At 37.3% G+C, this 22,621-nt stretch overlaps 5 protein-coding genes and 2 pseudogenes across 6 annotated transcripts; 6 read left to right on the top strand and 1 right to left on the bottom strand.

The window, feature by feature from the left end:
• The first annotated feature begins 1,751 nt into the window (after window positions 1-1,751).
• On the top strand, window positions 1,752-2,651 carry LOC117622006 (metalloendoproteinase 2-MMP-like). Its single transcript, XM_034352516.1, has one exon. It carries the CDS (start codon window positions 1,752-1,754, stop codon window positions 2,649-2,651), a length of 900 nt encoding a protein of 299 aa, XP_034208407.1.
• A 2,425-nt stretch (window positions 2,652-5,076) lies between these two features.
• LOC117623409 (metalloendoproteinase 2-MMP-like) lies at window positions 5,077-6,018 on the top strand. The gene has a single exon (XM_034354376.1). The coding sequence runs from the start codon at window positions 5,077-5,079 to the stop codon at window positions 6,016-6,018; it is 942 nt and encodes a 313-aa protein (XP_034210267.1).
• Window positions 6,019-9,919: 3,901 nt separating this feature from the next.
• LOC117623316 lies at window positions 9,920-10,839 on the top strand (annotated as a pseudogene).
• A 3,169-nt stretch (window positions 10,840-14,008) lies between these two features.
• On the top strand, window positions 14,009-14,944 carry LOC117623445 (metalloendoproteinase 2-MMP-like). Its single transcript, XM_034354424.1, has one exon. The coding sequence runs from the start codon at window positions 14,009-14,011 to the stop codon at window positions 14,942-14,944; it is 936 nt and encodes a 311-aa protein (XP_034210315.1).
• Window positions 14,945-16,324: 1,380 nt separating this feature from the next.
• LOC117623468 lies at window positions 16,325-17,129 on the top strand (annotated as a pseudogene).
• Window positions 17,130-18,342: 1,213 nt separating this feature from the next.
• On the top strand, window positions 18,343-19,284 carry LOC117623379 (metalloendoproteinase 3-MMP-like). Its single transcript, XM_034354329.1, has one exon. The coding sequence runs from the start codon at window positions 18,343-18,345 to the stop codon at window positions 19,282-19,284; it is 942 nt and encodes a 313-aa protein (XP_034210220.1).
• Window positions 19,285-19,475: 191 nt separating this feature from the next.
• Window positions 19,476-22,237, bottom strand: LOC117623628 (protein NRT1/ PTR FAMILY 5.9). 2 transcript variants are annotated; one of them, XM_034354684.1, is made up of 5 exons: window positions 22,067-22,237; window positions 21,865-21,976; window positions 21,373-21,590; window positions 20,548-21,062; window positions 19,476-20,450 (listed from the first exon to the last, which is right to left on the bottom strand). In XM_034354684.1, the coding sequence occupies exons 2-5, from the start codon at window positions 21,914-21,916 to the stop codon at window positions 19,604-19,606; spliced, it is 1,632 nt and encodes a 543-aa protein (XP_034210575.1). In that variant the 5' UTR covers window positions 21,917-21,976; window positions 22,067-22,237; the 3' UTR covers window positions 19,476-19,603. The 2 variants fall into 2 exon arrangements, with proteins under 2 accessions (XP_034210575.1, XP_034210574.1); XM_034354683.1 differs by having other exon boundaries at window positions 21,865-22,237.
• Between the last annotated feature and the right edge of the window lie 384 nt (window positions 22,238-22,621).

The following is a 22,621-nucleotide window of genomic DNA, read 5'->3' as shown; positions in this document are numbered from 1 at the left end:
GACCAGCGCTTATATATATAAGAAAGAAAAATTTGCATAAATGCAACCTAAACTTTTAATCATCTGAACTTTATAAAGTGTTGCAATATACCACCTATGTCTAACTTCGTTAAATATAAGGGTATTTTCGTCAATTAATTATAACTAAAAATAATTAATTTTTTTTATAAAAAAGCTAACCTAATTATATGAGACTCTTGCTGGATGGAGGGGAGAGAGAGCCTTGAAGAGAATGTGTGATCTTTTATTTATGTTTTGGTCCTTGTGAATTGCAGTAAAAACCCTTTACAATTAATCATGACTTATACTAGTTGTGAGAATATCATTCTCTCGGTTTGGCAACCCGAGAATTGCTTGACTCTTGCCTGCATTTTTTTAGGGTGTGGATCAGAATAGCCTAACGGTTGTAATGTTTTTGGGCAGTATATATTTTATTAATTTCTCATGCTTGGCAACCTGAGAGATGCATGGACATATGGGGTTGTTGATCCCAATAGTCGAACTGCAGCATTATTTGAAATTGCTTGTAGATATGCTCTTTTGATGCATTCGGGTTGGATTCCAAGAAGGATGATTATTTTCTATAGTGAATTGACGAAAATATCCTTACACTTCACAGAAATTTTAATGAAGTTAGACGTATAGGTGATGGATTGCAATACTTTACATAGTTTAGGTGATTAAAAGTAAAAATTAAAAGTTCATGTGATAATAGCACACATGCCTAAAAGTTCAGGTGTTATTTATGCAAATTTCACTATATAAAAAAAAGTATAAATATAAATTTGATAAAATAAATGTCAGCATAAATCATAAAAGATTATAACCACAAACATTCTATATAGGATAATAAACACAAGCATTCTACATTTATATACCACATTGTGTATCACTTTTTTTTTTTTTAATGTGGAGAAATTTTAAAATTGCATTCATAATTAAGGCAAAAAAGCCACTGGCCACAAAGATACAAACTAGCCACAAAGGGCCATTACAATAATGGAGCGATCTAAAATTAAAATTAAGACAATCTGGTGCGCCTCCATTAATGATCACGTATGATTGAAGAAACTCTGGTATAGGCATCCAAACTAAGATTGCAAACTCAAAATAATCAAAAAGATAAAGTTTGAAAAAATCAAGTCATAACAATGCAAATAAATCTCTCACAAATGAGAGGTGAAAAGCTCTCATGAATGATATGTGAAAAACTCTCATAAAATAAGAGCTGAAAACTACAAAGAGAACCCAAAGAGTCTCTATGACTTATTCCGAACATAAAGAAATCGCAAAAGGATGGTAGTGGAGATCCGCCGTCGAAATGCAGGTGGAGATTCGACCCCGAGACGCAACCGACTATGATGATTGGAGAAAATCATAACAAAACGAAGACAAATAGGAAAAAACTTTTGTCTCTAAAAATGAGGGAAGAAGAGATGGAGAAAGAAAAGAGGGGAGCGGGGAGGAAGAACAATGGCTTCCTCCCCCTTCAAAATAAAAACGGTTCTTAGAGGGCTTTTTTGGGAAAGAAGAGGTTAGGGTTTGGGACAGTTTGTAGCACCTCACTAATAGAGGGTAGTTGTTTAGACTCAAAGTAATGCATATGCATTTACTATGGAAGGCCTAACTCTCAATCTCAATGTTGTAAGTCTTCTCATTAGAGAGCTATAAATAGCCCTCCAAAGTATGAGGCTTTTCCATAACATATTCGAAACCAAAAGTATTTCTTACTACTAGCTTAGCTAGCATCAATGGCACCATCAAAAGCTTCAACTCTTTCTCTGTTCACAATCACTACCCTGCTCCTCCTTCTTCTCCTCCCTCTGCTCTCCCATGCAGCATCATCATTTGAGTATCTTAACCAGGTTAAGGGGAGTCGCAAGGGTGACAATGTCCAAGGCATCCTAGACGTCAAAAAACACCTTGAAAAATTTGGTTACTTGAGTGGCCATTCCCAGAATGATGATTTTGACGACCAATTGGAGTCGGCCATCAAAACTTACCAAATCAATTACAACCTCGAGGCCACCGGAAGGTTGGATGCCAAAACTGTGTCAAACATGATGATACCACGTTGTGGTGTGCCAGATATCATCAATGGTACCACCTCCATGATATCAAGAAAGATACAGCACCACGAGGGGCTCACAGTTTCTCAATATGCTTTCTTCCCAGGAAACCCAAAATGGCCTTCGTCTAAGTATCGCCTCACCTATGCTTTTCTTCAGGGCACCCCAAATCAGGCCAAAGATCCGGTTAAACGTGCTTTTCAAACATGGGCCAATAACACACAGTTTACGTTCAGTCAGGTCGAAGAATATAGGACTCCAGATCTGACGATCAGTTTTCAGAGGCGCGATCATGGAGATAGGTATCCGTTTGATGGCCGAGGTGGGGTAACCGCCCATGCTTTTTCGCCAACAGATGGAAGATTTCACTACGACGCTGATGAGATGTGGGTTGTGGGTTCTGTGAATGGTGGCATGGACTTGCAGAGTATTGCTGTGCATGAAATAGGGCACCTTCTTGGGCTTGATCATAGCTTTGTTGAAGATGCTATTATGTACCCCTATCTCAACACTGCAACGGTCAAGCGGAATTTGAAGCCCGACGATATTCAAGGAATTAAAAACTTATACAACATTAAATAATAATAATTATTATTATTATCAAATTTAAATAAGGTACCTCACCTGGACCTGGAGTGTGCTCGGAAGTACCTGTAATACGAATTTCGACAGTTTAAAGAATAAATATTTCGTGTCTGAAACTTTTTTGCTTCACTATAAATTTGATTACAGACACTTCAATTTCAACATGTCATGAACAATTCGTTCGGAGAAAAAAGTGAGTCGATGTAAATCTGGTCTTATATGTGTCATCGTCATGGGATTGTTACTCTCTTGGGTCAACAAATTAGGACTAAAATTTGCTTCTTCTTCTACTGTGGAATTTGACGTCATGAACCCAACTTAAACTCATGTCCCAAAGAGCATTGAAGTACGTATTTTATTTGCCAACCAGGGTTGGTTCAGTTGTTAAGGTCTCTGCTGTACTGTGTGTAGTTCCATCAGTGTTCGAGTTCAGCTGTCAGCAGTCCTTGTTAGTGTGCGATATATAATTTCATACATAAATAAATATCAATAGTAACTGGCAGTTGAATGCCACGCGTAAGTCCTTTCGACTTGAGGTTGTAGGTTTGTCCTTAAGAAGGTGGTGAGAGGAGCCAATCTCCACCTAAACTTTTGCTCATAAAAAAATGTGCGTATTTTATTTCTGGAAAATTTTCTATTAACTTTGCTACACGTTTACAATTAAATTATTGCAAGACTAATATAGATTCATAATTAGCTAAAATTTGGAAATTAAAATTACCCCCTAAAATTAAATTATTCACTTGGCTTTTATTTATTTATTTTATATACAAAAACGTCTTCATACATATACTCGTTACTCGTGAGAAACTTGACCATTTTACTAATATTTCAAATCTTTGTCCTTTTTGAAACTTATACCCCGAAACATTCTCTCATTTATTTTTTACTTGTTCATACTCCAATCAGATTTGGTCCAATCTTGTTAAACTTTGGTGTCTCCCCACAACCTAATAATGTTGATATTATAGAGTGGATCCTTTCTAAATGGAATAATGTCTCTCTTTCATTATTTTTTGCCAAATTTTGTACTATTTGCTGGAAAATTTGGAGCAACGAAATCGTTTACTTTTTCAGAATAGAACACCTCATATTAGTGAAGCTTTTTCTCATATCAAAACTTTGCTTTTACAAGATTGGCATCAAAATAATATTTGTTTTAAAAATGGAAAAAAAAAAACAAAAAATGCTAAATCTTATGGATGAAGTACTCCCAATATAAATAGTTTTAAAATTAATTTTGAAACCTTCACTTGTTGGCTCTAGTCTGCTTGGTCATACATCTGTTTTACAGGCAGAAGCTTTATCTTTAAAACAAGCAGTTATCTGGCTTTCCCGACAAATTTTGACCTGTCTCGGCGAATTTTGTTCATTGCCGACAAAGATTGATCTTTCTCGACGTATTTTGTTCTTCTTGACAATTATTTCCCCACAAATTTTGATATGCCCTGACCAAATATTTCTTTGCTGACAAACCGTGCCCTTTTCCAACGAATTTTGTTCTTCCGACAAATTGTGACTTTTTCTGACGAATTTTGTTCTTTCTAGACAAAGTTTGAACCCCGAAAAATTATGATCTGTCTCAACAAAATTTCTACTTTTCTTCCAAATTTCAGCCTCTCCTGACGAATTTAGTGTCCCACAGTGGACACGTCATCAATTAACATCTAACCAAACAGCAAACTTAACGAAAGACTTAAATTGGTCAAATTTGAAAATCATAACTTGTAAATAGATGAAATTGAAACATTGTGGCCCATATTAAGAATGACACCAAATATCTATTGTTGTTTTGTTGATAGCCCATAATTTAATCCCGTCACTGAAGTGATTACTCTATGCTTGTAATTTTTTTGCTTTGAAGTAAAAATTGCTAGATATGCATAGAACTTTATTAAGATATTTGATGCTTAATGTGGAAGATTATAAGGATGCATGTTTGATGTGTGTTTGCATTTTTTAGCTACCAAGAGCTTGATGTGTGTTTGCATTTGTAGTTACTTTACTATACGTTGACTTTGACCAGGAATATGCTTAGATTAATTTAGGAATTGTTTCATGCGTTGAATCTCTTTTGTTTTATGCGTTTGGGTGGTCTCTTTACTTTTGTGTTCTTGCCATTATTCTTCTCACTCTTTTTTTTTTCTTCCCTTTCCCGGCGGCCGTCGTCTGGAACCTCAAGACCAAGAGATAGCTACAGTCAAAGTCATGGCGTACCATACATGGAAGAGGACCCGGGTTCAAAACCAATACGAAAATTTGAGTGTTATTATATCAACGTAACCCCAACGTTAATCTATGTATGCTCAATATACACACCTATAAATAACACTCCAAATTTGAAGCTTGAATTGCAACACAGATTCAAAATCTGCTCAGTAATACTTTCCTAGCTAAGTAATACAACAACTAGCATCAATCAATGGCATCAAAATCCCATCTTTCTCTCTTCACAATCACCCTCTTCCTCATCCTCCTTTCTCTCCTCTCATCCCATGCAACTTCATCAGAAACCCACAACAACAAAATACCCTCTTCTCCATTCGAGTTCCTTGAGCATCTCAAGGGATGCCACAAGGGTGACAAGGTAAAAGGCATCCAAGACCTCAAAAAATACCTCGGAAAATTTGGTTACTTAAGCAGCAACAATAATGGCCACTTCAATGATGATGATTTTGACGACCAATTGGAGTCAGCCATCAAAACTTACCAAATCAATTACCACCTCAAAGCCACTGGAACATTGGATGCCAAAACCGTATCCAATATGATGATGCCACGTTGCGGTGTCGCAGATATCATTAATGGTACCTCCTCCATGCGATCAGGCAAACAAAGGCACCCTCACCACCATCACCACGGAGGACACACAGTTGCTCATTATACTTTCTTCCGGGGAAACCCAAAATGGCCGGCCTCTAAGTATCACCTCACCTATGCCTTTCTTCAAGGCACCCCAGCTGAGGCCACGGGACCAGTTGCACGTGCTTTTCAAACATGGGCCGCCAACACACACTTCACCTTCAGCCAGAGCAATCAGAACCCCGATCTGACAGTGAGTTTTCACAGGGGTAATCATGGAGACGGAGCTCCCTTTGACGGGCTAGGAGGGACCATAGCCCATGCATTTGCGCCAACAAACGGGAGATTTCACTACGACGCTGATGAGCGGTTTTCTGTGGGCGCCGTGAGTGGTGCTTATGACTTGGAGACTGTGGCTTTGCATGAGATAGGGCACCTTCTTGGGCTTGGGCACAGCTCTGTTCAGGGAGCTATTATGTACCCGACTATAAGCCCTGGAGTGACCCAGCAGAGCTTGCATGGGGATGATATTCAAGGAATTAAAGCTTTATACAACGCTTGATCATCGGTTGATCATCTCTTGTCTTAAACCTCACTTCATTTTTAAGTTCACCCAAAGTCATGAACCTTTCATTATTCCCTTTTGTTTTTAGTTTTCAAATAAAGTACCTCACTTACAAGTGTACTAAAAGTTGTATCTGAAATTTCTTAAATACAAGTTTGAATGATTTACTATTCTCTGAAATTTCTTTGGAATACAAGTTTGTCTCCATTGCAATCATAGAACATATCATTACTTTTAAAGCAGTGGCGATTGTCTTATAAACCATGTCCTCTCTCTCTAGGGGTCAACTCAATCTGGAAAAGCAATATGAAACTTTTCTCCCTTAGGGTTCTATGAGCAATCCGAATTCAAAATTTGAGGTTCAAATATCTTAATCCAAGTTTAAGAATATTGATAATTTATTACTTTGCTCAAGCTTATTGGAAGTATTGTCTACCAAGATGGACTCGAGACAAGAAATTGAATAATAGAATTATTCACAGCTACATGTGAACGAATTCTTTAGTCTTTGACCTTAAATGGAATTAAATTAACCACTAAAGCACTATAGTCTTTCAAAAAAGAGACATCACTATAATATCGCCAAAGTAAATTGATGTCTAGTCTTTTACTAGACGTGTCAAGTACTGTCGTTAGTTTATAAAATATTTTTGATTAAAAGACAATATAATTTAACTATATCAATAGAAAAAAAAAGTACAAAAGACACATATTATAAAGGGAGCCATCTAAACAGCAACATGACCCAATGATATAAACCAACCGAAAGGCTGAAACGATTTGAAGAGAGTCACTCTTGAAAATTTTGTTTGTCCTTCTTTCTAGCCATCGTTTCAAACCTCCAGACCTAGCAATAGTTAAAGTCATGATATTACACTAAGAAGAACCTGCTCAAAACCAATATGGAATTGGAAATTGGGATGTTTATGTCACTATATATCCCCACCGTTGGAGAAAAACTTATATATTACGGGAATAATATTATTTTTCTATTTCAACTAATTATGTTTCGTTATGTGTGACAACTTTTTTCACACTGTGGAACGTGATTGTATAGGGATAGCACAACAATACTATTCATGTGACATGCAAAACAATATATATATATATATATATATATATATTATTACATTACAAACCTATAAAAAAAAAAAAAAAAAAACCACTGAAAATATGATTGTTTTGCAAAATATCCAAAACCTGGTTATTACTTGCTAGATAAATATCATGTTTTCTATAAGAATGATTGCAGGTTGACTATTAATGTAACTAAATCCTGTCCACATTTTTAGCCACTTTAGATCTGTATAGCATACTCGCCTCAAAATCTATTCTTTCTCGCTTCACAATCACTCTCTTCTCCCATGCAACGTCATAAAATAAAATAAAAATCTCAATTTATGAATATTAATTTTTGATGTTACGAAAATTTTAATTGAAGAACCATCTAAGAGATTATAGAGTTGTAAACATGGTCCATTTACTAAATTACTAGTACATTTCCACTAAATTGGTGCATTTTATTCCGAAATAGAGAGGGGTTTACAACTTACAAGGAGATGGACCATTGAAATCCATTGGATGATAAAACAAACTTTACTACGCAATGTTTTAAGAGTTACAACGAAATGAAACGGGGTATGACCATTTTGTGATAAACTTAAACCAAAAATGATAATGTTAGGCTTGTATCTAACAAAATGGACCATGTTTTTCACTTTGTGCATTGACAAGGACCACAAGTTGTAAACTTGGTACCATAATTCTAACTTTGATCAATCATAATCCTAACCCATTTCTCAAGTATCACCACAATTGATGAGCTAACTACTAGGGCTTAATCACTAATCAAATTTGGTAGACATACAAATTAGTGAAATAGAAAATTATTAACAATTTATTTATTTGTCTATAAGCAAAACTTTTACCATTAAAAAGTATAAATATAGCTATAACGGAGTCTAGTCTAGTGAGAAAGGGCCTTGACTTGCGGACCAGTTGTCTTAGATTCAAATCCCCATGACATCTTGGTAGAGTGTATGTGTGATAAACCATTTCCCCTTGTAGTTTAGACCAGCGCTTATATATATAAGAAAGAAAAATTTGCATAAATGCCACCTAAACTTTTAATCATCTGAACTTTATAAAGTGTTGCAATATACCACCTATGTCTAACTTCGTTAAATATAAGGGTATTTTCGTCAATTAATTATAACTAAAAATAATTAATTTTTTTTATAAAAAAGCTAACCTAATTATATGAGACTCTTGCTGGATGGAGGGGAGAGAGAGCCTTGAAGAGAATGTGTGATCTTTTATTTATGTTTTGGTCCTTGTGAATTGCAGTAAAAACCCTTTACAATTAATCATGACTTATACTAGTTGTGAGAATATCATTCTCTCGGTTTGGCAACCCGAGAATTGCTTGACTCTTGCCTGCATTTTTTTAGGGTGTGGATCAGAATAGCCTAACGGTTGTAATGTTTTTGGGCAGTATATATTTTATTAATTTCTCATGCTTGGCAACCTGAGAGATGCATGGACATATGGGGTTGTTGATCCCAATAGTCGAACTGCAGCATTATTTGAAATTGCTTGTAGATATGCTCTTTTGATGCATTCGGGTTGGATTCCAAGAAGGATGATTATTTTCTATAGTGAATTGACGGAAATATCCTTACACTTCATAGAAATTTTAACGAAGTTAGACGTATAGGTGGTGGATTGCAATACTTTACATAGTTTAGGTGATTAAAAGTAAAAATTAAAAGTTCATGTGGTAATAGCGCACATGTCTAAAAGTTCAAGTGTTATTTATGCAAATTTCACTAAAAAAAAGTATAAATATAAATTTGATAAAATAAATGTCAGCATAAATCATAAAAGATAATAACCACAAGCATTCTATATAGGATAATAAACACAAGCATTCTACATTTATATACCACATTGTGTATCACTTTTTTTTTTTTTAATGTGGAGAAATTCTAAGATTGCATTCATAATTAAGTCAAAAAAGCCACTAGCCACAAAGATACAAACTAGCCACAAAGGGCCATTACAATAATGGAGCGATCTAAAATTAAAATTAAGACAATCTGGTGCGCCTCCACTAATGATCACGTATGATTGAAGAAACTCTGGTATAGGCATCCAAACTAAGATTGCAAACTCAAAATAATCAAAAAGATAAAGTTTGAAAAAATCAAGTCATAACAATGCAAATAAATCTCTCACAAATGAGAGGTGAAAAGCTCTCATGAATGATATGTGAAAAACTCTCATAAAATAAGAGCTGAAAACTACAAAGAGAACCCAAAGAGTCTCTATGACTTATTCCGAACATAAAGAAATCGCAAAAGGATGGTAGTGGAGATCCGCCGTCGAAATGCAGGTGGAGATTCGACGCCAAGACGCAACCGGCTATGATGATTGGAGAAAATCATAACAAAACGAAGACAAATAGGGAAAAACTTTTATCACTAAAAATGAGGGAAGAAGAGATGGAGAAAGAAAAGAGGGGAGAGGGGAGGAAGAACAGTGGCTTCCTCCCCCTTCAAAATAAAACGGTTCTTAGAGGGTTTTTTGGGAAAGAAGAGGTTAGGGTTTGGGAGAGTTTGTAGCACCTCACTAATAGAGGGTAGTTGTTTAGACTCAAAGTAATGCATATGCATTTACTATGGAAGGCCTAACTCTCAATCTCAATGTGGAAGTTAGAGTTGTAAGTCTTCTCATTAGAGAGCTATAAATAGCCCTCCAAAGTATGAGGCTTTTCCACAACATATTCGAAACCAAAAGTATTTATTACTACTAGCTTAGCTAGCATCAATGTGAAGCTTGAATTGCAACACAGATTCAAAATCTACTTCCTTTTTAGCTATACGACTAGCATCAATCAATGGCATCAAAATCCTTTCTTTCTCTCCTCCTCATCCTCCTTTCTCTCCTCTCATCCCATGCAACTTCATCAGAAACCCACAACAACAAAATACCCTCTTCTCCATTCGAGTTCCTTGAGCATCTCAAGGGATGCCACAAGGGTGACAAGGTTCAAGGCATCCAAGACCTCAAAAAATACCTCGGAAAATTTGGTTACTTAAGCAGCAACAATAATGGCCACTTCAATGATGATGATTTTGACGACCAATTGGAGTCAGCCATCAAAACTTACCAAATCAATTACCACCTCAAAGCCACTGGAACATTGGATGCAAAAACCGTATCCAATATGATGATGCCACGTTGCGGTGTCGCAGATATCATCAATGGTACCTCCTCCATGCGATCAGGCAAACAAAGGCACCCTCACCACCATCACCACGGAGGACACACAGTTGCTCATTATCCTTTCTTCCGGGGAAACCCAAAATGGCCGGCCTCTAAGTATCACCTCACCTATGCTTTTCTTCAAGGTCTGAGGCCACGGGACCAGTTGCGCGTGCTTTTCAAACATGGGCCGCCAACACACACTTCACCTTCAGCCAGAACAATCAGAACCCCGATCTGACGGTGAGTTTTCACAGGGGTAATCATGGAGACGGAGCTCCCTTTGACGGGCCAGGAGGGACCATAGCCCATGCATTTGCGCCAACGAACGGGAGATTTCACTACGACGCTGATGAGCGGTTTTCTGTGGGCTCCGTGAGTGGTGCTTATGACTTGGAGACTGTGGCTTTGCATGAAATAGGGCACCTCCTTGGGCTTGGGCACAGCTCTGTTCAGGGAGCTATTATGTACCCGACTATAAGCCCTGTAGTGACCCAGCAGAGCTTGCATGGGGATGATATTCAAGGAATTAAAGCTTTATACAACGCTTGATCATCGGTTGATCATCTCTTGTCTTAAACCTCACTTCAGTTTTTGGTTCACCCAAAATCAGGATCAGGAGGAACCTTTCATTTTTTTCCTTTTGTTTTTGTTTTTTTTTTCAAATAAAGTACCTCACTTGCAAGTGTACTGAGATTTTCAAAAACAATAAACAACTAAAAGTTGTATCACAGGTAAATGTTTGAATGATTTCTTCTCCGAAATTTCTTTGGACTACAAGTTTGATTACGTTATGTCTCGATTACAATCATAGAACATATAATTACTTTTAACGCAGTGGTGATTGTCTTATAAACCATGCCCTGTAGGGTCAACTCAATCTCGATTAATTAAGTAATCTCTTTGGATTTACCGTTCTAGCAATTTGTTTACTTGTTATAATATGAGAATCCAAATCGAAAATTAATTGGCACCTATGGTGCAACCAAGATATTATAAGTAAGCACTAATGCAAAACTTTTCTTCTCTAACGCTCGACTGTCGGATATGACACATAGATAATTTGACTCAAAATTATGTTTTGAAACATATCAACATGTTTTATGGTTCTTCATTCTTTGATTTTAAATTAAAAAGTAGAGTAGTTTAATTTAAGTGATGGATGATTAATTAGGGTGGACCCTTGAGGTTAGTTGAGCGATCAATCAATGGAGTATAATTCAAGGAGGAAGACAAACTGCTAATGCTAAACACGTTGTACGGATCCCTGTTTGAATGACCATACAGTTTTATACTTTAGCGATAGTTCGAGCTAATAAATAATTAATCACTCTCTGATTAATTCTGTTCTTCTTAAAAGTTTGGAAATCATTATGAAAATTATAGTTATAGTCAAAGTCATGATATATTCTGGCAAAAAAAGAAGTCAAAAGCCAGCTCAAAATCAATAATTTGGAAATTATGTCAACACATCCTCACCGTTAATCTATCTATCCTCCTAAATTTTGGCTCAATTACCAAATAAATCTTGTCCTTTAACTAACATTTGAGTTTGACTGACTAACTTAATGGAAATTATTAAAAAGACAAAAACATCCCTATTTTCTTTTAATTTTACTGGACATATATCCTAGTTGGATCTCGAGTTTCTATATTCAGAGTTTACGTATTTATCCGCATTTCGTAAAATCTTAACCGTCCTAATAATCTAAACGTTTAAAGACATGACATATCAACAACATAAGTATTTAATTTTCCTTTTCATCAAAAAATTATTTAAATTTAACAATTATTTGTTTAAACAAAAAAACATAAAAGAAAAATCCACAATGACAGGACCCGATCCAAATTCCGCTTTGGAATTCGAGTCGAATCCTGTGCGTGTCCGATACTTGGCGAATGTCAAGCACAATTGACCTATTTGCCCTTCTAACTACAATTTATTGTAAATTTAGCCTTGACTTCTACCGAAAATTCGGCAGAGTCTCTCCTATAATTTGCTCAATCCCAAAATTTACACCTGTTAAAACGAGCATAAATATTTACACAACCAATTGTCAGCATATTTAAAGATACAATTCACAATCCAATTCTCAATCTATGGCAAACATCATAGCAATTCCAATAGTTTACAGATGAGTTAATCCTTTTACAAAACAAAACTTCTGTAAAACAAAAGAAAGGCGTGGAAGACGGAAAACTGGCCCGTGGTGGATTTCTTGTGCACGTCTACAGCCTGGGGGCGCAAAACATTCAATAAATGTGAGTGGATAAAAATAAAGGTTCAGAAAAATAGCATATGAACATATTAACCCCACTGTAAAAACAGTTATACAAAAAATAAATTTTTCCTCTTCATTATATTCGTACTGAAATCAATGCATTCACATATTTATATACGCGTATATGCAATTATATTCAAGATCCATAAAACTCGCATAAAAGCACTGTAATCAATGTAAAACTACCACCTAAGTGTACCTAGGTGGCCGGAGTTGCGAAGTGAAGAAGAAGACGGGGCGGGAGAGAGGGAGGTCGCGGGAGAGAGAGAGAGAAAGAGAGAGATCTGGTTTTTATAAAATCCCACTTCGAAATATTTATGATTGTGCCACTGAGATTCTTTTGACCATAACTCTCTCGTTACAGCTCCGATTCGGGCCCACTACGTGTCTATGAACTCATTTCACCGTGCTTTACGCAACGGTGTCTGTAGAATGGTCAAATTCTTTTCCGATCAAAAAGTCAACTTTTCTTAATAAAATATTCCAAGGGCAAAATTGTCTTTTTCCATAATAAATTATTCATTAATTATGAATTTTGAGTTTGGGTTATTACACACAAGGTGAGTGGAGAAGGCTATAGGTTTCTTCACGAAAGGCTAGGGGTAATTGAGAGGGGGCTGCGAGGATTAATGCAGAGAAAGATTATCAAAATGGGAGGGGGTTGCGAGCAATACAGAAAGAGAGAGATGGTAAATGGTATATATAGTGGCTTGGGTGCTGTTGGGGTAGGGGGAGAGATGGTGGATGGTGTGTTTGGGTGTGTTGGGGTTGGTAGGGGCGGCAGGGATAGGGGTGGGGTGGTGACGTTGCATTTCTGGTTTTTAATTTTTAGATTATGTGACTTTTTAATTTAATTTATTTTAGTTTTAAATTTAATTTTTAAATATTTGAAGTTAATAAATTTTTTATTAATTTTTTAAGGTTCGATTATATGTCTTGTTTTAAACGGTTAGATTATTAAGACAGTCAAGATTTTGCGAAATACGAATAAATGTGTAAACTCTAAATGTAGAGACTCGGAATCTATCTTAGTTTCCTTTTGGAAGCATTAAAAAACATATATTATTTGACTTTGTTGGCCATAAGTTCTTATTGGTTCGAATAAAAAAGGTTCAGACATTTATTTATTTATTTAATAGTTGATTTCAATTAATAATCCGCCGAGAAACAAGGGAGAAAGGGGAGAACAGTGCTATCCACGACGTTTCTAATATAAGATAAGAGTGCTAATTGAGGGTAATCCGGGTATTTAGAGAAGGTCTTTTGTGTGGCATCATCAATTAACTGACAGAAATATAGTGAAAGGTTTCCAAAAGTGCAGGAGTTATTTTGAAAAAACATTATAAAAAAACCTCGGGGGAGGTTTACGTAATTAACTCCCTATAAATATCCCTCCAAATGCGATGCTGTTGGAACATATCCAATCCTAGGCTTCATCAATGGCATCAAAGTCTCATCTTTGTCTCTTGGCATGCACTCTCCTCTTCATCCTCCTTTCTCTCCCCTCCCATGCAACTTCATCCGAAACCCACAACAAAAAAACATCATCACCATTTGAGTTCCTTGAACATCTTAAGGGGTTCCAAAATGGTGACAAGGTCCCAGGAATCCAAGACCTCAAAAAATACCTTGGAAGGTTTGGTTACTTAAGCAGCAACAATAACCAAACCACTGATGATTTTGACGATCAATTGGCGTCGGCCATCAAAACCTACCAACTCAACTACAACCTCAAAACCACTGGAATATTAGACGCTCAAACAGTATCCAATATGATGATGCCACGTTGTGGCGTCCCAGATATCATCAATGGTACCTCCTCTATGCGATCAGGCAAGCAAAGTCACCCTCCTCCTCACCACCATCACAAGGGACACACAGTTGCTCATTATACTTTCTTCCCTGGAAAGCCAAAATGGCCAGCCTCTAAGTACCACCTCACCTACGCTTTTCTTCGGGGCACCCCGACCGCGGCGAAGGGCCCAGTTGCACGTGCTTTTAATACGTGGGCTGCCCACACACAGTTCAAGTTCAGCCAGGCTCGAAGGAATAAGAAGCCGGATCTGACGGTGAGTTTTCACCGGCGTAGCCATGGAGATGGGCATCCATTTGATGGCCCAGGAGGGATCCTAGCGCATTCTTTTGCGCCGAAAGATGGGAGATTTCACTATGACGCTGATGAGAAGTGGTCTGTGGGCGTTGTGAGGGGTGCTTTTCACTTGGAGACTGTGGCTTTGCATGAAATTGGTCACCTCCTAGGGCTTGGCCATAGCTCTGTTCGGACAGCTATTATGTACCCGACTATAAGCTCTGGAGAAACCAAAGGCTTGAACAGGGATGATATTCAAGGAATTAAAGCATTATACCACGCTTGATAATCATCGGTTGTCTCTCTTAAGTAATTACTATGTTCATCCAAAGTCATCAACTTTTCTTTTTTTCTTTTTTCTTTTTTAAAATCGAATAAAGTACCTCACCTTGGGGGTACTCAGATATTGAAAACAATAAACACAACTCAAAGTTGTACACCAGTATATAAATATATATGCTGGAAATTAATTGTTTGATATAATAATTTGTGTAAGAGTCCTCGACTCACCTTCGATTTCAACTTTGGTAATCTTTAGCCAGTGTGCCCAAATTATTTGAGTTTGTACTGTTTTAGTTATATTGCATTATCAAAGTTTTAAGAAAAATAAATAAACTAATCTTAGTTGTTATAATATGTAAGCATCCAAATCAAAATTATTTGGTATTAGATGGAGTTCAATATCTTTCAAGCACTAATGAAAAACTTTCATTCTCTAATGTGAGATACTCTCAACATACCCTCTCATATGTGGCAGCTTTTGAGCATCAAACTTGATACGTGAATAACATGACTATGATACCATATGAGAATGTGAGCATCAAACTCAAAGTCAATTTCTTTGAAGTATTGGCAGCCAATATAGACTTATAATACAACAAACCAACAAATGGGTATTAAAATTATTTTGATTAATTCTGACTTTCCTATGTTTATTAAGATCTACAAAATCAAAAAATAAGTAGGTTTCACATTACAATCCGCAATTCAATAGTTGAAAAACTACGATAATAAAGTGGTTGATCTCATAGTCATTCGTTCGCTCCTATATATGTTACTGACTTCCCGGATTCATAATTTAGAAAATAATCCAAGTACAAGTGAACATGTCAATAATTTAGGACTAATAATTTGCTTCTTCCTTTGTCTTAAAATGCCCTTCCTGTCCCAAAGAGCAGAGAAGGAATAATATAGAGCGAATAGTTGTGCTAGGCAGGGAAGACGATATATTTATGAAAATTCATGTTTGCTCTGGAACAATATAAACAAGAAGGGTTCAATAGTTTCCGAAACAAGTTCTCCAATTGGATCCTAACTCAGCAGTAAATCTATATGAGAAACTCCACTTCATGATGATTTTCTTCAAGTCTTTTAAGCGCAAGATTCGTTATACGGTCCCCGTTTGAATGACTATAGTTTAATATTTAGCGTATAGTCCGAACCAAGAAATAATTAGTCTCGAACCTCAAGACTTAGCTTAGCAATGGTCAAAGTCATGCGGGCTCAAAACCAATAATTTGGAAAATTTTATATATCAACGCATCCCCACCGTTAATCTATATATGCTCATTATACACCTATAAATATCCCTCCAAATATGAAGCTTTTCATTGCAACATACCCAATTATTATACTTTCTACCTTCCTAGCTATTGCAGCATCATCAATGGCATCAAAGTCGTCTCACATTTCTCTCTTCACATGCACTCTTCTCTTCATCCTCCTCTCTCTCCTCTCCCATGCAACTTCATCAGAAACCCACAACAAAAAAATACCCTCTTCTCCATTCGAGTTCCTTGAGCATCTCAAGGGATGCCACAAGGGGGACAAGGTCCAAGGCATCCAAAACCTCGGAAAATTTGGTTACTTAAGCAGCAACAATAATGGCCACTTCAATGATGATGATTTTGACGACCAATTGGAGTCTGCCAGGCAAAAAAAGGCACCCTCACCATCACCACGGAGGACACAGAGTTGCTCATTATTCTTTCTTCCAAGGAAACCCAAAATGGCCGGCCTCTAGGTATCACCTCACCTATGCTTTTCTTCAAGGCACCCCAGCTGAGGCCATGGGCCCAGTCTCCAGTGCTTTTCAAACATGGGCCGCCAATACACACTTCACCTTCAGTGAGGTCCAGAGCAATCAGAACCCAGATCTGACGGTCAGTTTTCACAGGGGCAATCATGGAGATGGGGCCCCATTTGATGGGCCAGGTGGGACCATAGCCCATGCATTTGCTCCCACAAATGGGAGATTTCACTACGACGCTGCTGAGGCGTGGGCTGTGGGTGCCGTGACCAGTGCTTTTGACTTGCAGAGTGTGGCTCTGCATGAAATAGGGCACCTTCTCGGGCTGGGGCATAGCTCTGTTCAAGGAGCTATTATGTTCCCCTCTATCGGCACTGGAGTGACCCAGCAGAGCTTGCATGGGGATGATATTCAAGGAATTAAAGCTTTATACAACACTTGATGATCATCAAGAATCTTAAAAGCTAAAAGCCTATACTTATCATTTTCCCCTTTTTATTTTGATCAAATAAAGGTACCTCACCTAAGAGTGTACTCAGATTTTCAAGAGCTGTATGTTTGAAGCTCATATTTTGAAGTTTTTAAGTGAATTTGTTTTCTGAAATTTCATTGAAATAAAAATTTGATTATGTTATGCCTCGCCTGCATTCAGATTAGAGTAAGAATCATTGAAAAAAACATACAATTCAGACATAAACTGAACCAATTAACGAGATACTTTACCTTCTTTTTTTTTGGTTACCTAAATACTGTACCTACTTTTTTTTAATGAATAATCTACCTATGTTTTTACATAAATAAATACCTATTTTTTATGTGAATAATCGACCTTTTTTTATGAATAATCTACCTATAATCTACATACCAATTTTTGTGTAAATAATCTACCTATTTTTTTAAAATATAAATCACGTTCCTTTAAGTTAACTTTATTAACTGAGTGGAAAATTTGTAGGATTAATCTATTATAAAATAATTAATGATTTTTTTTTGGTTCAAAATTTTAGGGATTTGATGAATATTGCTATGTTGAATATGAACTAAGGAGTTAATGACATGCTTCAAAATAAATTATAATTACATAATATAAAGGTAAATGGTATATAGTGTAATTTAGTTAATAATGCTTGGACATATCTATCTTACATGGCAACATATTTTAAATTTGGATTTTAGTTAGAGGTTTAATTGTAAGTGAATTTATGTCCGGGATATAAGAGTTGTAAGCACCTATATTGGCTTCGCTCTAAATCCTATGATATAAATCTTTAAAATCCATAAGTCTCTTTATTATAGAAATTCATAAATAAAATCCTGTAAATCATTACATTCTAATTAAATTTAGTGGACATTTTTTTGAGTAAAGAAATCCAATAGACTTTTTTAATCCCTAAATAGTCTTTTAAAATCTCAATTGAATACATCCCCCTTTAGTCTCCAACCTCAAGACTTTAGCTACCTGTGGTCAAAGTCATGATATTACTATGCCGGCTCAAAGCCAATAATTTGGAAATTTTTATATATCAACGTATCCCCACCGTTAATCTATATATGCTCATTATACACCTATAAATATCCCTCCAAATATGAAGCTTTTCGTTGCAACATATCCAATTAATATACTTTCTTCCTTCCTAGCTATTGCAGCATCGTCAATGGCATCAAAGTTGTCTCACATTTCTCTCTTCACATGCACTCTTCTCTTCGTCCTCCTTTCTCTCCTCGCCCATGCAACTTCATCAGAAACCCACAACAACAAAATTACCTCGTCTCCATTCGAGTTCCTTGAGCATCTCAAGAGGTGCCACAAGGGTGACAAGGTCCAAGGCATCCAAGACCTCAAAAAATACCTTGGAAAATTTGGTTACTTGAGCAGCAACAATGGTCACCTCAATGACGATGATTTTGACGACCAATTGGAGTCTGCCATCAAAACTTACCAAATTAATTACCACCTCAAAGCCACCGGAACATTGGATGCGAAAACCGTATCCAACATGATGATGCCACGTTGTGGTGTTGCAGATATCATCAATGGTACCTCCTCCATGCGATCAGGCAAAAAAAGGCACCGTCACCATCCCCACGGAGGACACACAGTTGCTAATTATTCTTTCTTCGAAGAAAACCCAACATGGCCGGCCTCTAAGTATCACCTCACCTATGCTTTTCTTCAAGGCACCCCAGCTGAGGCCATGGGCCCAGTTTCCAGTGCTTTTCAAACATGGGCCGCCAACACACACTTCACCTTCAGTGAGGCACAGAACAACCAGAACCCAGATCTGACGGTCAGTTTTAACAGGGGCGATCATGGAGATGGGACCCCATTTGATGGGCCAGGTGGGACCATAGCCCATGCATTTGCGCCGACAAATGGGAGACTTCATTACGACGCTGATGAGCGGTTTTCCGTGGGCGCCGTGAGTGGTGCTTATGACTTTGAGACTGTGGCTTTGCATGAAATAGGGCACCTTCTTGGGCTCGGGCATAGCTCTGTTCAAGGAGCTATTATGTTCCCCTCTGTCCGCGCTGGAGTGACCCAACAGAGCTTGCATGGAGATGATATTCAAGGAATTAAAGCTTTATACAACACTTGATGATCATCTCTTCTTGATCATCAAGAATCTTAAAAGCCATGAACTTCTCATTTTTCCCTTTTTATTTTGATCAAATAAAGGTACCTCACCCTAGAGTGTACTAAGATTTTCAAGAGCTGTATGTTTGAAGCTCATATTTTGAAGTTTTTAAGTGATTTGTTGTCTGAAATTTCATTGAAATAAAAATTTGATTATGTTATGCCTCGACTGCATTCAGATTAGAGTAAGAATCATTGGAAAAAACATATCATTCACACATAAACTCAACCTATTAACCAGAGTTTTTCTTCTGAGCTGGATGAAGCTCGAAACAAAGAGCTTATTTACAGTTTTCATTGTCTAAATCCAAATCCCTCCTGCTTCTGTAACACGCAGACAAAAGTACATAAAAGAGAAAGCTCAAAGCACTCAACGAGGCCAAAAACCAGTAGTATTTGTCCAGCCGAGCTTCACTCATGTCATCAGAGAACCAGCTCTGCCTTCCGTTCGAACTTGTAACAGCCTCAACGGTCGCAATCAAAAGGCTGCTCAAGTAGCTTCCCACCCCGAAAACACTAGTGTACAGCGCAAAGGCCATCGTTCTCATTCTTACGGGAACTTCAGAGTAAAAAAATTCTTGCATTCCAACAACAGTGAAAATGTCTGAAATTCCCAAAAGAATGTACTGAGGCAGCAGCCAAAAGATGCTAAACGGGACAGTCTCAGAATGGGCTCCCAGAGCTTCCATTTCTCCGCTGATGTGGAGCCTTCTTGTTTCCACAACTGCTGCACTGGCCATTGCTAGGACTGAAATAAACATCCCAATCCCCATCCTCTGCATCACGCTGATACCCTTTTCGTGACAAGTAACCAGTCGTGTAATCGGGATCATAATTTTGTCGTAGAGAGGCATCAAGAGGATTATGGAAAGAGTGATGGCACTCTGTAGAGTTGCTGGTGGGATCTTGAATTTGCTTCCAATGTTTCTCTTCATGGTCATGCCTTGTTTGGTAAAGAATGTGGGAGGTTGTTGGAAAATCACTGCAAACATCAAAAGCATTATCCAGATGGGCAGAAGCCTCAGCAGCACTTTAGCATTTTCAAGCACATAGAAGCCGCTTTTGGGATTCTCAACCAACCCCTCATTGGTGCTGAAATTTTGATGACAAAGCGGTTTCTCTTGAAGCCTATATATAATTAACCAGAAAAAACAGATACGTATGGCATCAGAATTCATGCACATTTTTTGTAAAACAGAGTTCAAGAGTTAGAAACTAGACTTACTCTAGCTCAGTAACATAACTTTTATTTGGTAATGTGATTCTGCAATATTTCCTTAGTTTTAATGCAGTTGCCTTGATGCTTTGAACCATGTTGACAATAGGCTTATAGTCCATGGCCTCGCTCTCTCTGTAAGTATAGATTCGGCTTCCACAAGAGAACACCACGACCGACGTAATCATCGATATCATGGGGATTGCAAAACCCAGAATCCAACCAAAAGTGTCTTGAATGTAGGACATGAGAGTGATGCCCAGGAGGCTGCCACTGCAAACACCAAAATACCACCATTGAAAGAACACGCTCTTTTTGTTGGACTTTTGCTCATCTTTGCTGCTAGGCAGTTCCTCTTCGCTGTCCAGTTGATCTGCTCCAAATGCTTGCAGAGACGGGTTATATCCACCTTGACCAAGAGAAATTAAATACAGAGACCAAAACAGAAATGAGGAATTAGAACTTGTTTTGTTTGCAGCAGAAGATGCCCTGGTCAATGCTGTTGATGTCAAGGCCACAAGCCCCTAAAAAACAAAGCCATACAGACTCATAAATTATACAAGTGTGACATGACGAAGCAAGCACACACTAAAATCAAACTATCTTCAATTATCTTGACCAGACAGCCCAAATATTCTAATGAAAATAAGATTTGGTGACGATGACTCAGGCTCCATCCATCTTAATCCATCATCTGAAGCATCTTGATCAGACAAATTCCAGAAAATTACAAATTAACCATAATAGTTTCTGGTAAGTTTTAAATTCTTTACCAAAAGAAGAGACAAGAGGTAGAACCAAAACTAGTAAGAAAGAAAGAAGAAATAGACTTACTGCAACATAGAGGAAAGAAGAGGCCAAAATGGTGGGATATCGATCCCAATATGAGTCAACAAAAGGTGCAACTAAGAGAGGCAGCATGGACGTGAAGCCGCACCAACAGTTAACCGTCTTCGCCGCCGCAGAGTTGCTCATTTTCACAACATCAGTTAGATAAGTTACTAGATTGGATGCCACTCCCTTGTATGCAAATCTCTCCATACCAGCAATCACTATTATGAAGAAGCAGACAGAAAAAAGTACTAGATTAAATGTGGCAAAGACATTAAGTTCTTTCTAACTTCATCATTGAAAGCCAAAGAAGTAGAAACAGAGCTCCCTAGTCAATGGAGGACCATTAAATTACAGGATAAATTAACCTATCTTCCTGGTAAAACTGATGATCATCATGGGGCCCCTCCATTATCATATCAAAGCTATTAAAAAAAGTAGTTGCAGCATATCATAATATCATAATAATATGATGAGAACCCCATAAATAATTACCTATGAGGAGAATGCATGAGTTGCCAAGTGTTTTGCCTCCTGATCCAGCCATGAGAGGTAATTATGGATGTTTTGGCTTTGGGGTTAATGAGGAATCAAAAAAGGAGGAAACCTGAAAGCCACACAAAAAAACTCTCCTATAAATCTGTCATCAGCTGCAGAGAGAGAGAGAGAGACTAAACTGTTGTTTTCATCTACTCACCAACAAACAATCGTGCAAAAACTTCTTCATTATTGGTTCTCTGTTTCGTTCCTTTTTACAAACACAACATCAAAAGGCTTTGTATTAATAATGGTACACTCGGAAAATCACTAGGCTCTCTCTCCCAGCAATATTAATGCTTGCACTATTTATAAGAATGAGAAAAAGCAAAACCCCACTTTACTTATTTTTCAGTTTTGGCTTCGTCCCAAAAAAAATATATATTTTTCAGTTTTGGCATGGTGTCATCATGGCGACGTGACCGAGAAAATAATGTCTGATGCAACAAATTAAACCCCATGCGTCACTCTGAATTTATTCACGGTTTGATCAATATATCATTTGGATGTATGTAGCCACTTAACGGTACACGTGGAGCTAGCCTTTGACACGTAGGATATGGCCTGCTTGTTCCCAACTGTGACAACAAAGATTCCCTAGCTAGGTCAATTATCAAAAGGAATAAATAGACTTTCTCATGCAATTGCAAACAAGTACTTGTTGTGAGTATAGGAATGAAAAATGAAATAAATCTAGATTTCGGAAGTTAATCAA

The sequence above is a fragment of the Prunus dulcis genome, chromosome 3 (genome assembly GCF_902201215.1).
Source record: "Prunus dulcis chromosome 3, ALMONDv2, whole genome shotgun sequence".
In the NCBI taxonomy this organism is placed as follows: Eukaryota; Viridiplantae; Streptophyta; class Magnoliopsida; order Rosales; family Rosaceae; genus Prunus; species Prunus dulcis.
Note: the sequence above shows the minus strand (reverse complement) of the source record. Positions and strands in the feature narration are given on the sequence as shown.